This window comes from Fundulus heteroclitus, chromosome 13 (genome assembly GCF_011125445.2).
Source record: "Fundulus heteroclitus isolate FHET01 chromosome 13, MU-UCD_Fhet_4.1, whole genome shotgun sequence".
In the NCBI taxonomy this organism is placed as follows: domain Eukaryota; kingdom Metazoa; phylum Chordata; class Actinopteri; order Cyprinodontiformes; family Fundulidae; genus Fundulus; species Fundulus heteroclitus.
The window spans coordinates 3,785,075-3,801,534 of record NC_046373.1 but is presented as its reverse complement, the minus strand read 5'-3'; the positions used below and the strand labels follow the sequence as shown (position 1 = coordinate 3,801,534).

General features: G+C 36.0%; 3 protein-coding genes across 4 annotated transcripts; 1 reads left to right on the top strand and 2 right to left on the bottom strand.

Moving 5' to 3' along the window:
- The first annotated feature begins 2,974 nt into the window (after nt 1-2,974).
- ftr84 (finTRIM family, member 84) lies at nt 2,975-9,285 on the top strand. Its single transcript, XM_012874179.3, has 7 exons — nt 2,975-3,680; nt 5,191-5,286; nt 5,393-5,626; nt 5,935-6,091; nt 6,179-6,235; nt 6,330-6,383; nt 7,700-9,285. Exons 1-7 carry the CDS (start codon nt 3,102-3,104, stop codon nt 8,242-8,244), a joined length of 1,722 nt encoding a protein of 573 aa, XP_012729633.1. The 5' UTR covers nt 2,975-3,101; the 3' UTR covers nt 8,245-9,285.
- A 1,118-nt stretch (nt 9,286-10,403) lies between these two features.
- LOC105934272 (ecto-ADP-ribosyltransferase 5) lies at nt 10,404-11,924 on the bottom strand. Of its 2 annotated transcripts, none has more exons than XM_021322378.2 (3): nt 11,702-11,819; nt 11,530-11,614; nt 10,404-11,397 (listed from the first exon to the last, which is right to left on the bottom strand). In XM_021322378.2, the coding sequence occupies exons 2-3, from the start codon at nt 11,593-11,595 to the stop codon at nt 10,660-10,662; spliced, it is 804 nt and encodes a 267-aa protein (XP_021178053.2). In that variant the 5' UTR covers nt 11,596-11,614; nt 11,702-11,819; the 3' UTR covers nt 10,404-10,659. The 2 variants fall into 2 exon arrangements, with proteins under 2 accessions (XP_021178053.2, XP_012729634.2); XM_012874180.3 differs by having other exon boundaries at nt 10,405-11,397; nt 11,801-11,924.
- Nucleotides 11,925-12,792: 868 nt separating this feature from the next.
- On the bottom strand, nt 12,793-15,321 carry LOC105934255 (ecto-ADP-ribosyltransferase 5-like). The gene is made up of 3 exons (XM_036145942.1): nt 15,254-15,321; nt 14,384-14,480; nt 12,793-14,279 (listed from the first exon to the last, which is right to left on the bottom strand). Exons 2-3 carry the CDS (start codon nt 14,459-14,461, stop codon nt 13,479-13,481), a joined length of 879 nt encoding a protein of 292 aa, XP_036001835.1. The 5' UTR covers nt 14,462-14,480; nt 15,254-15,321; the 3' UTR covers nt 12,793-13,478.
- Between the last annotated feature and the right edge of the window lie 1,139 nt (nt 15,322-16,460).

The window sequence follows — 16,460 nt, the reverse complement described above, 5'->3', positions numbered from 1 at the left end:
ATTGTTTGTTAGATGTTTGCTTTTGGAATTCAAGTCACATAAACATGTTTTCTAGGCTAAAATAATTGTTGTCCTTCTATGGTCCCTTCTTCACCAGTACATTCACAACACATCTGTCTGTTGTCACTATCCATTCCTCTACAACTCTTTTACTTTCTCTCTATTTCTCGCCAGCTCTTGTCTTAACAAGAACTCCCTTGTTTGAGAAAAGATGAGAGAGGCCCTTCATAGAACAAAGAGCATAGACAACAGAAAGCTGGTACTTGATGGGAAATTTAAATCACAAATGCAACTTTCTTATCAAAATTTGCAATTTAAACAATAAAAACTATCTTGTAGCTCTACTCTGATCATAAACAAACATCTTCAGAAAAGGCTATAAAAAGAGAGAAAAAAAGTACTTAATGCTAATAATTCAAACTAATGCAGCAACAATGCCTTTATCATTAGGTAACCCGTGATTTATGTAAGTAACCGTATAGTTAGTGAGCATGAAACATATACATATAAATTGACCACCCTAAATTCTGGAACTAAATAACACCGATTTTCTTTGGAAAATGTGAAAGTTATATTGATATTGATACATAAGACTTTGTTTATTGCTTAAATATTATCTTACAAAGCATTTATGTCAAAGATGTTGTAATTTCTAAATAAATAAATAAATAAATAAATAAGGAGGAAAATAACTTACTCAACATGATTGAGTAAGTAAAGAAACTACTTGTTAATAAACAGATTATTGCTTATTTTTAATTGCAAGCAAATGCAGAGGTCAAAGAAAGGACAGTAGGCTACATTGAAATATGTTAGATGCTGTGCGTAATTACGCCCACATAGTTTGCTGCATTGTCAGTCATAGGTAAATTATGCATATGAAGGTAAAGAATAAAACTGAATTGATGAACTACCCTCTGCATGATCAGAAATCTTTTTATTATTTGTTATGTGTGTGTGCAGCTGCCTTCATCACCATGCAACGTTCCTTATTTATTAAAGCTTGGTCAGGAAACCCCAGGAGATCGCTTTAGAGGTCAAGCTTTGTGAGAAGTCACATTATATCCACAGTGGCTTAGAGGGACTTGTCTTAGTGTTTTTTAAGTGTATATAGCTCACACTTAGTATCTAAGCTTTATAAACTTAAAAAAGATAAGTGTGTAAAAGTGTTCTGACAGTTATGAATGTTTAAATTTTGCATCACTTATTTAAGAGATATTCTGAGGTGATTTAAATCAAAAAGCTATATTTGTATTTATTGTCTCTTATGTAATCCACATTCTTTTCACCTTGAAGTTCCTGAGAGAACCCACATGTCCGGCACTTTGTTCACAGGACAAACAAAACAGGTTGTTTTGGAATCAAGCACCACCATGAAACTCTCTGCTTAGTCACATGGAAATCTCAAGGTTGTGAAGAACTTTTCTTTCAAACTATTAGACCCTGCTAAGTGAGGACTTTTTGCCCTAGCACAACACTGGTGCTAGGGCAATATATCTCACAGACCCTGCATGGCAAAAACTCGTATACTTTTTGTTACGTTAAAACCAATCATGTGTACTTTTCATCTCTACTTAAAAAACACAGTTATGCACATTGTTGTCAAATGGGAGGAAAATTATACAAAATGTTATATAAAAATTGTAAAAGTGTGGCAGACATTTACTGTATATCCATTCCCCTTAATCTGTTGCCCCCAAACAGTAGCCAGCGCAATCAACTGGTTTTAGAAGTCACAAAATTAGCAAATAGAGTAAACCAGAGAGAAACTCAGCTGTGCTGTGAAGCCCTCAGAGGTTTGTTAGAGAAGTTGGTTTGCAGTCATAGAAGAAGCAAAGTCATATTGTAGATTAAGGTCAGAGTAGACTACAGTAAATGTTTTTGCTCTTCATTCACGCCATGCATGAGGAAACATGGTGGTAGCAAGGTCATGCTCTGGGAATGCTTTTCTTGAGCAGATACATGGAAGCTGGTTGAAGTCCATGATGATAGATTTAAGAAAATATAATTAGAAAATCCATTAGAGGCTCCAATAGTTACAGGGGTTCTACTTTTAACAGGATGGTAGCACCATACATACAACCAGGTCTGCAACTAAATGTTTAAATCAAAGCATATATGTTTTGTTAGAATTAGCTATTCTGAGCCCAGATGTAAATCAAATTAGTAATCAGTGGCAAAACTTAAAAATGGATGTTCAGAGTTACTCTTCATTTAATCTGACTTTTCAAAAATGAATGGACAAAAATGTAATTCTCTAGAGCCGCAAATCTGGGAGAGCCATAATATAAAGGATAATCTAATTGCAGGTCTGATGAATGCAAACACACACTAGACTTTTCTTGTTTGTATTTGTAAAAAACCTTTGCAAAATATGTATCCTTCTTTTTATGATCTCACTATTTTGTGTTGATCTCCCAATAAAACACACTGGATTTTGTTGTTTTGAAGTGAAAAGGTTATCTAAGTTGAATGGGTAATCATACTGTAGAAAGGCACTTAAATGATTACCTAGAAGCAACCCTCTGGCTTGCACTGATCCGAAATTTTATGCAGCCAAATCTGCAAAGATAAACCTTAAAAAAATGGAAAGAAGAAAAGATTTGGTAAACATTTTTTGTGAAATTGTTTCCCTTTTTATATTTCAAACAACAACATATTCCATCTTTGTTGCCATAATTATTTGCAGTCTGTACATCAAGAACAGTACAATAATTTAAAAATACACCCATTTATGTTTTACGTAGTAACAAAAAATATTTTATGTTGCTGATTGCTTACATTGCTCTGTAAATTAAGAAAAATATTTAAGTTTAAAAGCAAATTCCACTGAGGGTGCAGACGTCATGACTTTTGATCAGAAAGAGGAAAACAAGTTGTGTGGGAAGAGATCAGTTTACTGTTTGTGGTAGAAACAAAGCCTTACCTTTAAATCTGAGCAGAGAAGAGCTCAGTGTTCTTCCAGAAGACCTGGTAGCAGCTGAGGCGTCTATGGAGTAACTCTTTGTGGATCTCAATCTGACTGGGAGCTTTTTGACTCTGTTATTTTACAGACATAAGGACTTATTGGGATTAAAACAAGTTATTTGATAGGAAAGATAATGGCTGATTCAGGTTTCCCATTACCACCAGACTCTTTCTGCCCACTATGTGCTGATGGACTAAGGGACCCAGTCACCATTCCCTGTGGTGACACTTACTGCCTGGAGTGCATCAAGATCTATTGGGATCAGTTCGACCAAATGGGTGTGTACAGCTGCCCTCAGTGCCGGGCAACTTTCACACCTCGACCTGTCCTGAAACGTAATGTGCCGGATGTTCAGCACCAGCCTCAGCCCCGCCAGCAGCTTCCAGAGCTAACCCCCTTTCCTTACATGCACCGTGAATCCTACTGCGACTTCTGCGTTGGCCGCCGCAACAGGGCCGTCAAGTCATGCCTCATGTGCCTGGCTTATTACTGCGAGACACATGTCAAGCCTCACTATGAATCGTCCACGTTCAAGAGGCACAAGCTCGTGGACGAGACGGGCCACCTGGACAGGAAGATCTGCCCCCAGCACGAGAAAGGCCTGGAGCTGTTCTGTCGCTCTGACCAGATGTGTATCTGTGTGCTGTGCACTGTCAGAGAGCACCGCGGCCACAACATTGCCTCAGCCGAAGAAGAGCGTATTGAGAAACAAGTGAGTTCTAACTATTTTTGGCCAGTACGACCGTGCTGCATAAAGGTTCAAAGTTCAACCAAGGGTCCATAATCCTAATGGGTTTTTGCAAAAAAATAAAAAAGAAGGACAAGGTGCAAAGTCTGTAATGTGATGAAAAAGTGCAGGCTTTTCTCCATCTGGTGTTATTAACTGTATTTTTTCCAGATATTGTGAATATGTCTATTACCAAATGATTCAAAGAGCTCTACAGTAAATTTGCAGGAGATGATATTTGAGAGTAAATGCTTTTTAAATATCTAGAAGTGGTTTGAATTTTTTTTATTAGACATCTAAATAGGCGAATAACAATAAATACCTAAAATCTAGCTAAGTTAAACTCAGAACCTCTTTATTGCTTGCCTAACGGAGCTATTCTATGTATAAAAATTAAAATAAATAAATAGACAAAAAATACACACATTGGTTTTAATACCACAATATACTCAAAAAAGATCCAATTTGTTTGTAATACAAGATCAATTGAATTTTTTTTTTAGTGTTGGTTTTGCTTTCTGACATTTTTGTATACGGTAGTTTATAGAGTTTTTGTGGACGTTTTGAATTTTAAGTTTTAATTCTGTTTTAAGCTTAGATACATCTTAGACCAGGCAGTTAAGCTTGGTCTAATCTCAGACAAAACCTATGGGTCAAAATCATGGCTATAAAGGAGACACATTGAATGATGTCTAAATTACTTCTATGAAAAGGTTTAACATTAAAATCAAATCTATTGCTCACTGGGAAGTATTAATTCAGATTTAAAGCTTTCTTTAAGATCGGACATGATAACACATTCACATGATTTATTTCTGTTTATAAATTAGACCTGTTTGTCTTTTAAAGTGCCTTGAGGGGACATTTATTGTCAATTTACAATGAGTCAAATAAATCAAACCGAAAAAGTGATTAAACGTAGGCTTACCTTTTGAATAGGGGTCTCAGACTTATATTTGCTGCATTATTACTAAAGTAGGCTCATAGGTCTTTGTTGGCTTTAACCAAAGATGTAAAGTGTCTGAGACAATTTAGGGACTTTTCAATATAAAAGCATTAATACTATTTTTGGGCTAGATTAGTGCAAATATGGGTTTCACTCTACTAATGTAATTAAATTACTCATAAAAATTGTACGCTTTCCTTGAGAGTAAAGCTCCAAGAGATTCTTCAAAATGAGAATCTAGTTTTTCCATAACTTACATTATTCCCATATCAGTTAGGTGACTGAGAAAGTTCGAGTCTGTTTGGGGTCATTATTAGGAAGTTGTTGGTTTTCTGCAGTTGAATTATTTAGAAGACAAAGACTAACACAGCCATGAATTGAAACACCAAGTTGTAGACACTTATACAATTTAGAATTTTAGGCAGTTTATTCAGCTTTAAATGTTAAAGGAAATCACATTTTGTTAAGTCCAGAGAAGAAAACAACTTTGATTAGGGCAAAACGTAATGTGATGTGTGAAACAACTTGCCGGCGTTATATTTCTTTCAGAAAGTTCTGGTGGTCACCCAGTCCGAAGTGCAGCACATCATTTCAGAAAGGATGAAAGAGTTGCAGGACCTCAAGCACAATGTGGATGTTCTAAAAGTAAGTGAACATTTTGGAATCAAAAACAAGATTTCTCTTTAACCCCTTTAGACAGGATTTCAAAGTATACCCTGCAGGCCATCAAATCCAGGTTTTTTCTTTTCAGAACGCCGCCCAGCGCGCACAGACTGAGAGTGATAAGACCTTCCATGAAATGCTGCAGGCAGTCGAGCGCTGGAAGTCTGAAATCAATCAGATGATAATGGCCAACATGCAGGCAGCCATGACACAGGCTGATGGTTACGTTGAGCGCCTTGAACAGGAGATAATGGAGCTACAGCGCCGAGACGCTGAGCTACGACAGATCCTCGAAACAGAGGACAACATTCACTTCCTGCAGGTGTCAGAGGATCAAACACATATCTTATCTGATAGGTCTCATATAAAGTACTTCTAATGGAAAATGATCAAATTAGGCCATTGTTCAGTCCACATTATGGAAATACTGGACTCGGCCAGTTTGGGTAAATGATATACTTATGCTCATCAGCCAAAAATTTAATTTCCATTCTGAAAGAGGCACACATTTGAAGTGAAAAGAGTTATTCTGGGGTTGATTCTTGAAGAATCAGATTAACAATAACTGCATCTCAGTTTTATTTCAGAGATTTTGACAAAAGTCTCTCTTTAATCTTTCTTGTTATACAGAATTTTCCCACTCTATGCGTTCCCCCGGAGGCCATGGTTCCTAAAGTTCTCATCAACCCCCAGTTCTCTTTTGGAGAAATAAGTAGAACCGCCATAGAGATGAAAGAAAATCTGGATGACATCTGTAAAAAGGAGCTGAGCAAGATCTCCAAGACAGGTATGTTTCTGTAGAAAATGTCTGTACCCACACAGAGCTGAAGCAAACTCACGTGACAAGCTCAGCTAATGTCAACATTCTTTACAGTCAGCGAAACGCCTGTGTACATACTTTTGCCAAGGAACGGGGACAAACGTCTGAAAGGTTTGGCTTAGTAAAGTAAATTAAAATTGGCAATTTATAAATGACAGGCCTTTTTATCTAACAATATTTTTTTTTTTTTGTCATTTATAAACAGTTCCTTCCAGGGTTGATTTTCAGGAGCCCAAATCCAGAACAGACTTTTTGAGATGTAAGTGGGGCCTCTATATTCAGTAAATTTCAAACACCTTAGTCACAAAAACAAAGACTCTAGGCTTGACTTAGACTCCAGTAACTGTGGATCATTTTACTACATTTTTCATATGTTTTGAGTTACTGTAATGTTTCCAAATGACTGGCTGTTATGGTAATATCAGATGACAGTACATAGGGGTTCTCTGTGATATTCAGTGTCAGCAGAAGAAACCATCCTGGGAAGAACAACCGGTTCATGTTTGTTGTAATATCATAATAATGATCAAAAATGTCTCCCAAACTGAACTGTGAACTAAATGACTGAGTCGTTTCAGAACAAAACAACCGTATGACTGACAAAATATTCTCCCTGTTAAGCTACAGACTCCCTAGAAAGAAAAGCACTGTTTTATTTGTTTAGAAATTTGACATGGCGTTAAAGCATTTCAACAATTACTTTAAACAATAATGCATACTTATGTTTCTAGTAGAAGAAAAATATACCTTTTTAAATTTCCTTTAAAAATCCACAGCAATTAATAACGTAACTGTTCTATCCAGGACTTGTACCAATCTAGGGTCAGGATGATAGCAGCTCACAACTCTGCAAACCCTACATATTCCAGACACAAATTGTTTAGACTTTTACCTTCCGGTCTTCGCTACAGAACGCTATTTGCAAAAAAAAAAAAAAAAAAAAGTCCCCGCATAGATCCTGCATAGATAGTCTCTTTCCCCCTAGGCAATTAAATCTGACGCACGGCTGGAAATAAAAGCACTGTTTCACTTGTTTGAAAATTTGACATGGTGTTAAAGCGTTTCGATACCATGTATTTTTGCACCTATCCATCCATTTCTTCCTCTTTTGTAAAAACACTGTATACATATATATTTATATGTTTATACTAAAAAAAAAGTCTTTGTTGAGAGCAAATCAAAAGCAAAGTCTAATTCCTAATTTGTGTGCAAGTTTGTGTGTTTTTTACTTTTTTTGGAATAATTTGTGTGCACAAACTTGGTAATTAAAGCTGATATGATTATGACCTGTCAAATTTCCCTTTAGGACGATGACTTCAATTTATAACCCACAACAACTATGTGGTTTAGGCAGAAATTAGACTTGAGTTTAGGGTAAAAGACTGACTTTGAATTGACTTTAAAATCTTGGGAACCTTTCTGAACCTTTCTGACTCAAAACTTTTTTAGTATTATTGAGGACAGATCTTTTTTATTTTCAGTCAACAGTAAAATAGTAAAATAATAATTTTATGTATTGACTATAGTTATTGCAGATGAGAAATAAGAAATGTGTGTTGTGGATGTTTTTCTCAGATGCGTGCAAGCTGTCCTTTGACCCAAACACCGTCTACAAAGAGCTGGTGTTGTCGGATGGGAATCAGAGAGTCACTCGGAAGAAAAGCACCCAGTTTTATTCAGACCATCCAGAACGCTTTGATGGCTTTTCCCAGGTGCTGTGCAAGGAGGCTCTGTCTGGTTTCAGGTTCTACTGGGAGGCCGAGTGGAGTGGGGAGTTCTCCATAGGTGTGGCCTACAAGAGCATCAGTCGTAAGGGCAAGAACTCACACAGTCTTCTGGGTTACAACGATAAGTCGTGGAGTCTCCTCTGCTCTGACTCAGGCTACTCAGCCTGGCACAACAAAGCAGACAAAGATCTCCCGAATGCTCCCAGGGCCACACGGATAGGTGTGTACTTGGACTATGCAGGCAATACTCTGGCCTTCTATTCAATATCAAACACAATGGAGCTCATCCACACATTCAGAGCTCAGTTCAGCGAGCCTCTGTATGCTGGTTTTGGGGTTGGCTCCTCTGTCACCCTCTGCCAGTTGAAGCAGAACACTGCGCCTTATACTTAAAGATTATTAATTTCAAAGGTCACTATACTCATATTGAAGGAAAATTTAAAATAATTTGAACAGTTGTTAATTTCATGCAAACCATTTATAAAATGAAGACACTTGGTTTGTGCATACATTATTTTCTATCATTTTTAACCCACTTTGTAACCTGTAAAATCTATCAACGGATCAAACACTGCTACCCACTGTCTAATTTACCTTGCTTTTCAAATCACACAAACATGTCTTATTTTAAAATGTCTTGATTTTAAGTAAAATGCACTCTTTTTGACCCTCAAATGTTTTAAATAAGCATTATTTAAAATACGCAATAATTGACTGTTAGCTGTTTATTTCAAAACAAATGCTGTACAGTGGTGCTGTATATATTTTATTTCTAATAACTGTTGGATATGACTACATATGTCCCCATGGAAGGGATAAGAAAGTTTAAAAGAAATAAATTGAATGTACTTCCTAAATATTTCTCTTGAAGTAGAGTTAAATCCCTATTTAACGTATTTAGTCAGTGCAAGCCAGCTTTATTTGTTCTTTTGGTCACTGTCTTTTTGTTATATTTTCATATATTTTTCTTGTTTTCATTTTAATCACCTTATTAGTAATATATGTGTGGATAATATATGCATTGAAACGTTCATTTATTAATAATTCTATAACATTTTAATGTAAAAAAACATAAAGAGCTTTTAAACTAAAATTATAACATGTGCTTTATTAGGTCTTCTGGCATTTCAATGTACTTTTATATCAGAATATAACACGTCATTTCTGAACCTATATAAGTAGGCAGATTCTTGTGATTAGAGCCTTTTATTAGAGGATTTGAACCACTGGAAGTCAGCAAAACCTTTTTGTAAGTGATTGAGTTACTCTTACTTTTTTTAAGACCTTGAGAACATATTAGAAACACACCTACATACACAACCAAAACCGTGGCCAGGATCACAAGCGAGGAAAATCCATCTCTCTGCCAACATATAACAATTAAACACATTTAGGTAGCAGACATGGTTTTGTCATGAGTCAAAATTATCAAACACAATGCAAACCAATTTAACACAGACTTTTGTCACCAGGTCTAATATCAATTGTTTAAATATAAATGTGGCTTTAAAAATTAGAAATAAGAAACATGATCACATTTGTTTGTCCTGTACACTGTAACAGCCTGACTGATTATTGTTTTTGGAAACAGCAAACGGACAAACACTTCATTGTATTTACTCAATTCAAACAAACCAGCTCAATTTGCATGATACTTTACTGTCAAGATGTGTAGAGGAAACAGCGCCTTCTAGAGTTACAATACATAATGATCATAGTCTGCCTAGGAATAAAGTAAAAAATATAAAATTGGTAATTGTTTTCATTTCCCTGAGTCCAAGATCGTGTTTTTTTTTTTATATAATCTGAAACAAAAATTAAACTAAAAGTAACATTTTCCTAATCCATTATTTACACAAAAGGCAATTGGAGCTTCTCATCAGACACCAGTTTTTTTGATTTTTGTAAAAATGTTAAATCCAAATTCGATCTTTTTTCACTCCATTTTGTGGCCAAATATCTTTGAGACCCATTATAATTGGCAAGTGGATGCGGAACATTTTTACACCTTTAATGTTGTTCAGTTCACTTTCACACTGCACTTTTGAAAGCAGACCCAACTGCATGGTTGGGTCAAAACAAATGCTGATTGAGAAAGCAGATGTTCAATTGAGGTACTATACCAGACTCAGACATACTTTAATGATCCCAGGGGGAAATTACTTATATCTACTCTATATAAAGATTGCATAAGCATGGATGAGGTTTGTTTGGTGCACACAGACAAGAGTATCTGCAGCATGGATATGATTCTAAAGTTTGTTTTACTGTTACCTTTGATGTTTTTATAGTATTACAGTATGAGCTCAGTATTAGTGCAATACTTTGCAATATCCTCTGATTCTGGTTTGAATACTTGTCCCTTGAAGGATAGTGATATAGATCACTTTTAACACACAGGAGGCCGGAAGATATAAAAGGGTTTGTTAAAGAAACTATGCTTTAATTTAATGTTCTGAGAAACCGTTTTCCTTACATTACTAAATATCAATGGAAGACAAATAGGAATAAAAACTTTGAAATCAGAAAAAGACCAATTCCTTTGAATTGCACATTTATTGAATGAAAGGAACGCAGTTTCAGATGCATCACCTGTGTGAGATTTCCATTACAGACACCATTTAGAGATATACAGATAAACAGGATGTGTCTAATTCCGAAATAAAAGCCCAAAGTTATACATAATGATGCTTGAGCACTTTAACATATTTAGTGCCCATTAAAATGTGATCAAACTGTGTGTTTCCTGAAAGATTAAAATATGTCTCTTAACAAAACTTTGACACCAAATTAGAGAGGTCGCTTTATTCAGACAAGAGCACAGTTCAGGTTAGAAAATGCTTTTTGCACACTCTTTAGTTTATAAACAACATCACATGGAAGGTTCTTCTGCTCAGACCTCCTCTTGATCTGGGTCACTTTAAATACCTCATATGGGGGAATCAAAACTTCTGCTTCTGATTCTCCAAACTTTGAATACAACGAGATGTCTGCTCCCAAACAAGTAGAAATCTCAAAACATGTTTTGTCACCAAATCTGTAAGGACGTTGATAACCAAGCATTGAAGTGGAAGTAAAACAGCCAAACCGAATCTGCTTGTTGAGGACATCTTGGCTGAAATAGCTGTTGACCCTTCGGTAGCCAGTGAGGCACCTTTTCAGGGTATTCCTGCGAGAGCTGAGCTTTTTCAGAGCACTTGTGAGGAAGAAGTGCAGAGCATGGTATTTGAATACAGTTTTGTACTTCATGTTCTGTGTTCTGACAGCATCATTGAATTCACGGTAGACTTTGGGTTTGTCTGTCGTGTAAACATAAATGGCCATGATCTCCTCTTTCACCAGGGTTCTGGAAGGGGCCTTTCCATGTTTGGGTCTCCATTTCTTGTTGTAGTATTTCTCCGCTTCATTCCAGGCCTCTGAGAAATTTTTGTTTTGATCTTTCTCCTTCAGCAGAAAGGCAGTCCTCACTTTATGCGCCATCTGGTCTTCGCAGCCAGCGTACATGTCATCCACAGAGTTAGGAGCCATGTCCAGTTTAAAGGAGCCCTGTCAAAAGTCAAACCCTGTCAAAAAATACAAGGATGATTTTTTTTTATTTATTTTATTTATTTTTTTTAATCCAAAGCCAAGTCATCATTCTTTGCATCGGTTTTTAGCCAAGATTAACCATTTCCTTACCTTTGCAGTTTTAGTGGAGACTACCAACATTAACAGCACTGCCAACCAAACTACCATCTTTGCCATGGTTGACGAGTCTGGAAACCTGTTAAAGGTTCAAGGTTTTTCAAAATGTGAAGATTCCTCTGACAAACATCTGATTTCCACCATTTTAAATTGTTTAAATATCTACCTTTGCACATAACAGCATTCATTTTATATTCTATTTTTGACTCAAAAAAAAGAAAACTCATGATTACTCTGTTTGACTATATTGCACATCTAGACTCACCGTTGGTGAAGACCAGTCCTTTTGCCTGTTTAGTACCAGCTGCAAATCATCTCAATTAGGGTGGCTGCTCCTTTAAAGACTGTCCACACCTCACTGATTGCATTGAATTGGAAAGAGCTTTGATTTTACAGAAGATGATGAAACTGGTAAAGGGTTTGTCAAATACAGGGAAATAAAGTATTCAATTCCTTGGAATCAAGCACCGTAATTAAGCACTGTAATAATATTTTTGCAAAGCTCAGTTCATTAAACCGTTTTAACCACAAAACATCATGCAGTTGATTGCTAAGATTAGAATTCATACTTGAGATGTTTCACAGTAGAAGTTGACTTAAAATACATATAATAATGTTGGCTGCATTGCAACTCTGTTTTGGGAGAAAAAAAAATTAACATAGCTTTCATTACTGCCTGGTTGTCCTATAATTTCATTTGCAAAAGTGTAAAAATACTTCAATTAAAATAGTTTTCTCTTGTTAAGCAAGGCAAGTTATTTTTTTGGGGTGGATCACAATCTCACCCTTTATAATATAGTTAAATTAGTAGTTAAACAACACTGATTACTTTACTTAAAGGACATGTATTTGAGACAGTGCTGAAGATCTACCATAATCTGGACTTCTCTTTCTTGTTATCCCTTATTATTAAAATTCAGTTACTGACTGTTTGATGCCATTTAATGAAATTAGTGTGTTACGTCAGTAAATCCCATTTAACAGAACTTAACAAAGGACAAGTCGTCGTAGTAAATGGCCTGTGTTGTTTAGGTATGATCTCAAACAACAGATTTCAAATAAGTGTGTAATCTACACGAAGAGGTAACCATAGGAGCAATTGCATTTTCAAAGACCAAATCAGAATAAGTTCTAATAAAAGGCATTTATGAAGAAATTATTTTAATCTTAACACACACCAGCGAGGTTCATGCATAATGTTATGAAGTTTATTAAAACAGAAAAAGTAAATCAGTAAATATAGCAGATGTAGAAGAGAATGCATTCCACAATTCACAAAGGTCTCCTTATAAGACAAGATCAAAATCTAATTCATATCTAATCATACTGAATAGATTTTGGTTCAAATATGAATCATATCAATCCAATACAGTCCTGTTATACAGTCAGATTTGAAACCAGCAACAGGCAAGTTTAATTGAAACTGTAAATGAATATAGATGATCATGTTGTGCCAATCGGTGAGTTATCTATGTAAATATTGTACTACAAGCTAATTGTATTTCAATGAATTTCTTATGTATGTGTTTTCTAGGTGATGTAAATACTGGCACATTTAAGTAATCATTTTATGATTTATTCCTTATTAAAAGTTTGCATTTTCCTCCATACACACAGTAGTTAACTGAGTTTAAGTCTAGGTTTGCAGTGACAGAAAAGACGCAGAAGTGTGGGTTCAGATATATTCTTTATGGAATAGAAAAGCAAAGTGAATGGTCGCTGCACAAGCCAATGAGCCCTTCAACTGTGTCCTGTCGCTCTTACATATTCAATTCTACATTTGAAACAGTTTTCTAATTTTAAATTTTACATATTAATAATTTTAAATATTCTCACCTCAGTATGCTTGTCATGATACTAATTGATCCAATGAGACCAATGATCTAAGTACTTTGCTGTGTAAAATACAATTGCATAAGCCATATCTTTAAAAAAGTCTAAAATTATGTCCAACTGTGCACAGTGCTACTTTTATCGATTGGATGTTTCACTCCTGATCTTTCAGACAATTTTTTAGCGAGAGCACAGTTTAAATTTGAATGTGGTTCTTTTGTGCTCTCTAGTTTATAGACAACATCACACGGAAGTGAATTTGTTGCAGATCTTTTCTTTATGTCTTTTACTTTAAAAACCTCATATGGGGGAATCAGAACCTCTTTTTCTTGTGGAAACTTTGAGAACTTTGAGATGTCTGCTCCAAAGCAGGTGTAAATCTCAAAGCATGATTTTTCCCCAAATTCAGCAGGAGGATAAGAGCCCTCTGTGCTTGACGTAAAAGCACCAAAGCGAATCTCACTGTTGATGGCCGTTTTAAAGTTGCACTTGGTTCTCCGGTAACTGGTGACACACTTTAAGTCGTGGTTGAGAGAGCGCAGGGCCATTGTGAGGAAGAAATGCACTGCATGATATTTAAAAGTTTCTGTCTTATAATCAGATTTTTGTGTTCGGACTGCCACATTAAATTTACTGTATAATGCTGGTGTCTCGAGGGTGTAAGCATGAACAGCCATGATTTCTTTTTTCTTCAGCTTTGGGGTATTTGACAGTAATGACTTCAATTTATACAAAGTCGTGTAGTATACAATCTTCCTCTTATAGTAGTTCTGTGCTGCACTCCAGGCATCTTTGAATTCCTCTCGCTGCTCCTTATTTAGCAGAGGCTCTATTATTCCTTTCATCTTATCTTCACAGCCATTGTACATGTCATCAACAGAGTTTGGAGCCATATCCAGTGGGTAACAGTCCTAAACAAAAACCCAAAAGAAGCGTGTTACTGATTGTCAGCATTTATGTTATTTAAATGTCCCTGTGCACCAATACAGCAATCCCTAAACAATGCACCCATCACCTCTTCATCCCCCAGTGATGGTGGAGTACACAATCCAAATAATAGTAAGACCGCTGTCCAAATTGCCAGCATTGCCATCTTGTCTCAGCAAACAACTCTGAAAACAAGACACAAGAACTTTTTGTAAGCTTTTTGAAAAAAAAAATTACAGAAAACAAAAAGTTAAAAGCTGAAATGACAACAAGGAATGCAGATTGAAGAACAGTAGGAGAACTCAGCAGAGTGAGAGAAATCGACCCGGATGTCCTCCAGCAGCCTAAGCCTATAGCAGCATAACTATAGAGGTAGCTCAGGGTAACATGAGCCACTCTAACCATAAGCTTTGTCAAAAAGGAAAGTTTTAAGCCTAGTCTTAAAAGTAGACAGGGTGTCTCACAAAACTGGGAGTTGGTTCCACAGGAGAGGAGCCTGATAGCTAAAGGATCTGCCTCCCATTCTACTTTTAGAGACTCTAGGAACCACCAGCAGACCTGCAGTCTGAGAGCGAAGTGCTCTGTTAGGAACATACGGGGTAATCAGAGCTCTGATATATGATGGAGCTTGATTATTAAGGGCTTTATACATTAGAAGGAGAATTTTAAATTCTATTCTTGATTTAACAGGAAGACAATAAAGGGGAGCTAAAATTGGAGAAATATGATCCCTCTTGTTGATTTTCATCAGAACTCTTGCTGCAGCATTCTGGATCAACTTTGAATTTTCCTTTAAATTTTAATTTACTTAGTATAATCTTAGTAGTGCAACTTTTCTATAGGGTATCATCTTCTCTTGCTTTAGTCAGCTGTTTTTCACTTCAACATTTCCTATCATAGTACCTCAGCAAAATGTTTATTTTGTCTTGCATTTAAGAGAACAAAAAAAAACACATACCTGAGATGTTAAAAGAGCTTCTGTATAGATGAATGCCGAGAAAATGTTTGTATTAGATAGATATTTTTTACTTTTAGAAAAAAAATTTTTTTTACCAAGGTAGAATTAAAAATTTATAAAAAAAAAACAAGGAACTAGAAAATAATAAATCTTGAATCACTAAAATGGAGAAACGTTTTCCTCTGAACATTGCTTGTTTGTTTTATAAAGAAAAAAGAAGGAGGAGTTCTCAAGCTAGCCTATCATCAGCTGATGATTTTCACACAATACCACGTATGTAAGTCTCTTATCGGTACAGGAAAAGGATCACCTATTTTTTTCCACTGCAAATTTGAATAGCACATCCCTCAACCAACAGTCTTAATCTTTTTCTATGAATGGCTATTTGCACCTCTTTCTAATGCCAGCGATAACCTGCTGCCTGGCCTTCTGACGATGCCATCCACTGCAATGTGTAGAATACTTTATGCACTTCCAAATCTAAGTCTGTCTCTAACTAACTCTAAATCAGAGCCATACCCACACACTGATCCGAGCCAATATTTTCCGGTGCTGCACTCAGAGAATGTCATTGCTGTTTTTCAACCAGTATTTCTTAATTATTATTGCTGTTGTGTGTTTCAACTAGTTACATTGTAGACTCTATTACATATCCATTGTTAGTCAATTAGCAAAGAGCTCCGTGCAAGAGTTGGTGGTAATGTTTTAGAAAGTTGGAAATATCATGATTGCTTCATGTTGCTTTTAGGAGGTTTACTTGATACTTCCATTCCACTGAAGGCATGAACACATGACTTCACAAGAGGTTTAGGGTGCATAATCATAGGAAAGAAGTTTGAACAGTGCATATTTGTCAACCTTTAACATCCAATCGATAGAAAGTGTCTTGTCATTAGTTCATGTATCTCATCTTCCCATGACTTCTACTTTTCTAAAGATCTGTGCATGACATTAAAAAAAGTGTACGTGTCATGCACTGTAAAGAGCTTGTTTTTGAAACCTTAGTTTTCATTCAGGATTAGCCCCTTTTGAGAAAGGGGAAGAAGAAAAAGACAGTGGCAGAGATATCTATCATTCTGCTGAAATAGCTTTGCTGGGAGATGGTAAACAAAATGTCTTATTTTCAGTATATCAAGAGGTTAGGTCACCTTTCTCGGCCAAAAGCCTGACTTTCATTCCCAGATCTCCTACCCACTGTTTTCAACTC

Coding starts and splice junctions, on each gene's coding strand:
- LOC105934272 (XM_012874180.3), bottom strand. CDS start 11,595: ATGGCAAAGATGGTAGTTTGGTTGGCAGTGCTGTTAATGTTGGTAGTC. Junction 11,398..11,529: donor TCTCCACTAAAACTGCAAAG/GTAAGGAAATGG, acceptor GACTTTTGACAG/GGCTCCTTTAAACTGGACAT.
- ftr84 (XM_012874179.3), top strand. CDS start 3,102: ATGGCTGATTCAGGTTTCCCATTACCACCAGACTCTTTCTGCCCACTA. Junction 5,287..5,392: donor ACAATGTGGATGTTCTAAAA/GTAAGTGAACAT, acceptor TTTTCTTTTCAG/AACGCCGCCCAGCGCGCACA. Junction 6,236..6,329: donor CGGGGACAAACGTCTGAAAG/GTTTGGCTTAGT, acceptor ATTTATAAACAG/TTCCTTCCAGGGTTGATTTT.
- LOC105934255 (XM_036145942.1), bottom strand. CDS start 14,461: ATGGCAATGCTGGCAATTTGGACAGCGGTCTTACTATTATTTGGATTG. Junction 14,280..14,383: donor CATCACTGGGGGATGAAGAG/GTGATGGGTGCA, acceptor GTTTTTGTTTAG/GACTGTTACCCACTGGATAT.